This window comes from Zalophus californianus, chromosome 2 (genome assembly GCF_009762305.2).
Source record: "Zalophus californianus isolate mZalCal1 chromosome 2, mZalCal1.pri.v2, whole genome shotgun sequence".
Lineage (NCBI taxonomy): Eukaryota > Metazoa > Chordata > Mammalia > Carnivora > Otariidae > Zalophus > Zalophus californianus.
Window position 1 is genome coordinate 2,645,969 of NC_045596.1, and position 5,358 is coordinate 2,651,326.

General features: G+C 67.7%; 1 protein-coding gene across 1 annotated transcript; it reads left to right on the forward strand.

The window, feature by feature from the left end:
* The first annotated feature begins 2,282 nt into the window (after positions 1–2,282).
* On the forward strand, positions 2,283–4,428 carry ADRA2C (adrenoceptor alpha 2C). The gene has a single exon (XM_027599118.2). The coding sequence runs from the start codon at positions 2,283–2,285 to the stop codon at positions 3,705–3,707; it is 1,425 nt and encodes a 474-aa protein (XP_027454919.1). The 3' UTR covers positions 3,708–4,428.
* The last annotated feature ends 930 nt before the right edge of the window (positions 4,429–5,358 follow it).

Sequence of the window (5,358 nt, forward strand, 5' to 3'; positions counted from 1 at the left end):
CCCACTGCGGAAGATGCGAATGTGTGCGGGTCTTCCCGGCAAGCACGCTCCAGGCCTTCCAGACCAGGGGGCCCTTTCACAGGGATGCTGGCTTTCTACCTTCTCTGGGCCCCGTGCCTCTCACAGGCAGTCATGGCTTTGCTGCCAAAAAGTGCATAAAAGCCCAGGATTGGCAAGGTAGGTGTGGCCCTCCTTGGGCACAAGAATCTCTGATCACCGGCCTCGCCCTGGCCTGACTCCCCCTCCTCCGTGTAAGGAGGCTAACAAGGATGCTGGGGCTCCCGGTGGGCATCTCTGCTAAGACCCTAGTGCTCTCCTCCATAAGACCCTTTGAGCCTCAGGGCTCAGAGAAAAGAGAAGCAGCCCCAAAGCCACGCACATTTCTAGGCATCACTAAGGGGATGCTCCAATCCTTCCCTGTGACACCTTCCTAGAACCCAAAGGTATCCCACCCCGTGGCTCCCAGCCACAGGAATGACCCCTACCCTCTCATCTGAGGCTGCAGGGAGAGCTACTGGCCTGCCTGCGTGCTTTTCTGGGCTGCTGGGAGGAAAGGCCCTCCCCTCCTCCTAGCAAGAAATGCCAGGCCTGAGAACTCCAACTTCATCCCCAGGGTCTGTCTCCCACGGACCTCGAGCTGCCTGGAGGTGGGAACCAGCACAGGCACACGACAGGGAACGACCATGCACGTTCGTGGAATGAACGCACAGAGACATAAGGCAGGGGTAAGCCGGGGTAGGGGAGATACCCCAACAGCTTGCCCCTAAGCCCGCAGGAATGAGGCACCCACGCAAACCCGCCAGTCATCCGGGAAATTCATTCTGGGTGTTTGTCAGAGGCGATGATTTTGAACATCCCCTCCACCCTTTAAAAGCAGGGCCCCGGAGCATGAGAATTAAACTTCAATGATTGCCAACATGGATGCGGAGCCTGGGAGCCTGCCCAGGGCTTCCACTGGCACCGCCGTCATGATTCATGCTACAGCAGCGTTTGGAAGTGGGCAGAGAAGGGAGCTGAGGCTGGGGGCAGGGACGCGGTTCTGCCCTGTAACACCGACCAGAACCAGAGATCGGCACTCCGCAGGACCCCCGCGCACCCAGACAGCGTCGCGTCCTCCTCCAGGCTGCGAGTCGCTGGCTCTCCAATCAGGCCGCGGACCCCGAGCCGACCGGTGCTGCGCGCGAGTGTGCGCGCCCGCGTGTGCGTGCGCGTGTGCCCGGGGGAGGCTAGGAGGCTCTTGTCTTAGAAAGAGCAGGTTTCTGGAACTCACCGCCCAGGCCAGCCGGCACTCAACCCCGTCCCGCAGACTGCAATCGGCCCTGGAGGGGGCGCCCTCGCCGTGCGCGCGCGGCTCGCGCCACCGCCCCGGACTCCTCCCCGGCGCCGCGCGGGCAGGTTCGCCGAGGCGGCCGCGGGCTCCGGCTCCCGGGCCCGCTCCCCCCCGGGCCGGCCGCGCTGGCCTGCCCGCCAGGCCACCCCCTCCCGCCCGCGCCCCGCCCCGCTGCGCAACTCTACCCAAGTTGGAAGCCGAGGCCGGGCGGCTGCACTCGCGCCGAGCGCACGGCGGCGGCGGCGGCGGCGAAGGAGGCGGCGGCGGCGGCGGCGGCGGCGGCGGCGCAGCTAAGGCGAGCGAGGCAGGCGAGGCGGAGCCCGCACGGCCGAACGCGGACAACGGGGGGCGCCCGCGCCCGGAGCAGCGGGAGGAGGACGCGCGGCGGCGCCGGCGCCCTGCCCGGGAAAGTAAAGTTGGAGCCCGAGGCTGCGCGCGGGCGCTGGGGCCCGGAGGAGCGGCGGCCCGCGCCCCGGTGCGCCCAGCCCTAGCCGGCCGGATGGGAGGCGGAGCGCCCGGGCCGCCGCCTGCAGCCTGCGCCCCGGTCGGGCTCCGGGGCCGCGGGGCCGCTCGGGCACGCCCGCTCGGGCGCCGCATCACCGTGGGCTCGCGGCCGGGGCGCTCCCCGTGAGCGGGGCCGAGGGCGGGGCCGCGCGAGGACCCCGGGACCTGCCCCCCTCCCCCCGCCGCCGCGTCGCCGCTCGCTCCGGGAGCCTCCTGCTCTGCACTTACGCGCGCGGCAGCTGCGGGGAGCCCGGCAGCCACGCTCTCCGGCGCGCCGCTCGCCCGCCGAGCCACCACGGCCGAGGGCCAGCTGCGGGGCGCCGCGGTCCCTGGCGGGCGCGCCCCAGCAGCAGGCGGCGATGCGGGCGCCGACCCGGGCTGGGGGGCGCCCGAGCTGCCGCGGCTGCGCCCCGGCTCCAGGCGGGACCGCGTAGCTCGCGGGAGGACCATGGCGTCCCCGGCGCTGGCGGCGGCGCTGGCGGCGGCGGCGGCGGCGGCGGGGCCCAACGCGAGCGGCGCCGGCGAGGGGGGCAGCGGCGGGGCCGCCAACGCCTCGGGCGCTGCGCCGGGGGCCGCTTGGGGGCCGCCTGGGGGCCAGTACTCGGCGGGCGCCGTGGCGGGGCTGGCTGCCGTGGTGGGCTTCCTCATCGTCTTCACCGTGGTGGGCAACGTGCTGGTGGTGATCGCCGTGCTGACCAGCCGGGCGCTGCGTGCGCCGCAGAACCTCTTCCTGGTGTCGCTGGCCTCGGCCGACATCCTGGTGGCCACGCTGGTCATGCCTTTCTCGCTGGCCAACGAGCTCATGGCCTACTGGTACTTCGGGCAGGTGTGGTGTGGCGTGTACCTGGCGCTCGACGTGCTCTTCTGCACCTCGTCCATCGTGCACCTGTGCGCCATCAGCCTGGACCGCTACTGGTCGGTGACGCAGGCCGTCGAGTACAACCTGAAGCGCACACCGCGCCGCGTCAAGGCGACCATCGTGGCCGTGTGGCTCATCTCGGCTGTCATCTCCTTCCCACCGCTCGTCTCGCTCTACCGCCAGCCCGACAGTGCCGCCTACCCGCAATGCGGCCTCAACGACGAGACGTGGTACATCCTATCCTCCTGCATCGGCTCCTTCTTCGCGCCCTGTCTCATCATGGGCCTGGTCTACGCGCGCATCTACCGCGTGGCCAAGCTGCGTACGCGCACGCTCAGCGAGAAGCGCGCGCCCGCGGGCCCCGACGGTGCGTCCCCAACCACAGAGAACGGGCTGGGTGCGGCAGCAGGCGCGGGCGAGAATGGGCACTGCGCGCCCCCGCGCCGCCCGTGCGCCGACGTGGACCCGGAGGACAGCAGCGCGGCGGCTGAGCGGCGGCGACGCCGGGGTGCGCTGCGGCGGGGCGGGCGGCGGCGCGCGGGCGGTGAGGGGGGCGCGGGCGGCGCCGACGGGCCGGGGCCCGGGCCCGGGCCGGGGCCAGGGGCGACCGATTCGGGCGCTCTGGCTGCCGCGAGGTCCCCGGGCCCCGGCGGGCGCCTGTCGCGCGCCAGCTCGCGCTCCGTCGAGTTCTTTTTGTCGCGCCGCCGCCGGGCGCGCAACAGCGTGTGCCGCCGCAAGGTGGCCCAGGCGCGCGAGAAGCGCTTCACCTTCGTGCTGGCGGTGGTCATGGGCGTGTTCGTGCTCTGCTGGTTCCCCTTCTTCTTCAGCTACAGCCTGTACGGCATCTGCCGCGAGGCCTGCCAGGTGCCCGACCCGCTCTTCAAGTTCTTTTTCTGGATCGGCTACTGCAACAGCTCGCTCAACCCGGTCATCTACACCGTCTTTAACCAGGACTTCCGGCGTTCCTTTAAACACATCCTCTTCCGACGGAGGAGAAGGGGCTTCAGGCAGTGAGCTGCGCGCCCGGCCCCACGCAGACCCTGGACAGCTCCAGGCGGCGACGTGGGAAGGCTTGGCCCCCCAGGAGAAAGCGGGGGCAGCTTCCCCAGAGACCCAGGGATGGCTTGGCCTCTAGGGCGGAGGGGAGGGTAGGGCAGGGCAGGAGTGTGGGCTGAGAGGCAGCAGGGCCCCCGGGGAGGGGGGGAGGAGAGAGGGGGGACCCCTCTGCCTTCCCATCTCAGCAAAGGGCTGCTTCTGGGCCTTCGGCCCGGATCCGGCTCTGGGGACCCCTGCAGAGGTGCGGCTGTGAGGTCAGGGTCTTAGACAGCAGAAGTGAATGCAACCTCCCAAACAGGAGAGAAAGGAGCTCCCCCAACACACACCACTACCCGGATCCATCTCTGAGCAAGGGCTGACTTCCCCAGGACCTAGTGGGGGCGGCTGTCTTGGGGGAGGAAAGAGGCACTGACAATCTTTGATTATTGAAAGTATTTAAGTGTTTGCCAAAAATGACAGCCAAAACAACCAAACTATTTTCTAAATAAACCTTTGTAATCTAATGTGGGGTGCAGCTATCAGTCCTTCAGCCGTCAGTGGGGGTGGGGTTACCTTCCAGACTTGACCCTGTCTAACGCCCCCCGGGGGTGGAAGGAGGACACTCCAGGTCTCCAGATTCCAGCACCCCCTCTTGCAGGAGAAGGAGGGGGGGGTCTTTTTTTTTTTTTTTTTTGATATGAAAGGTAAAATCCTCGGGCTGTAATTGGCTGAGAGGCAAAAGAAACCAAGAACCCCCCAAATTAGGTCCCAGTTTAGATCCTAGGGGTCTGTCCTCCTTCATTCCCATCCCTGCCCCCCGACCCGTTCCTGGTCTGGGATCCCCTCCCCAGTGGAGGGGGGCAGGGCTCTTGTGATCCGAGGCTCCAATTCTGCCTGCTTTGGGTCAGTCCGTCCCCCCACCTCCGAACACTTTGTGGGCTTGCCACTTTGGAGTAGGTAGGGTGGGTGAGAGCTGCCCAGAAGGGGGCCTCACCCACAGATGGGGTGGGGTGCAGGCCAAGTCCCCAGATCCTTATTCCATGCCAGAGACCTTTACCAATTTCTTGCTGTTTTTGAACGTTGAGGTTCAAAAACAATGGGACGGCCTGCATTGGCTGGGGAGGGGGCTGGGCCCCGCCTGTCCTCCCTAACCTCTCCCGCACCCATGCAGCCAAGCCTTGCCCCCTTGCTCGGCCCTCCCCCGCACCCCAGGGTGTCTGTACTCACTCCACACTGAGGCTTGAGGAGGGGTGGCTAGAAGAAGCCAGCATTAAGTAGAGCGGTCCTCCCCCCGGGCCCTTCCAGCCCCCGTCACAGAGCCTGGAGAGTCCTGGCTGGTGGGGGCTCACTCTGCAGACCCCTGCTGTGACTGTCCTGTCCTCCTGTCACTCCGTCTCGGGTTCCCCTTGGCCTTCGGTACGTACCCTTCCCTGGCCAGCCTGCCCGCCCAGCCGAGCTCTCTCTTGGCTCACCACCCATCTGTCCTTGACCCAGGGTGGCCATGGGTGTGTCCTCAGGATGGCTCAGCCCCTGGCCCTGCCTTTCATTCCCAAGTCTCTGTCCCCTGAATCAGAAGCCAGGGCGGGCCCCTTGCCTGGTCTAATTTGTGGGGGCCGACCCTTGGAGAACC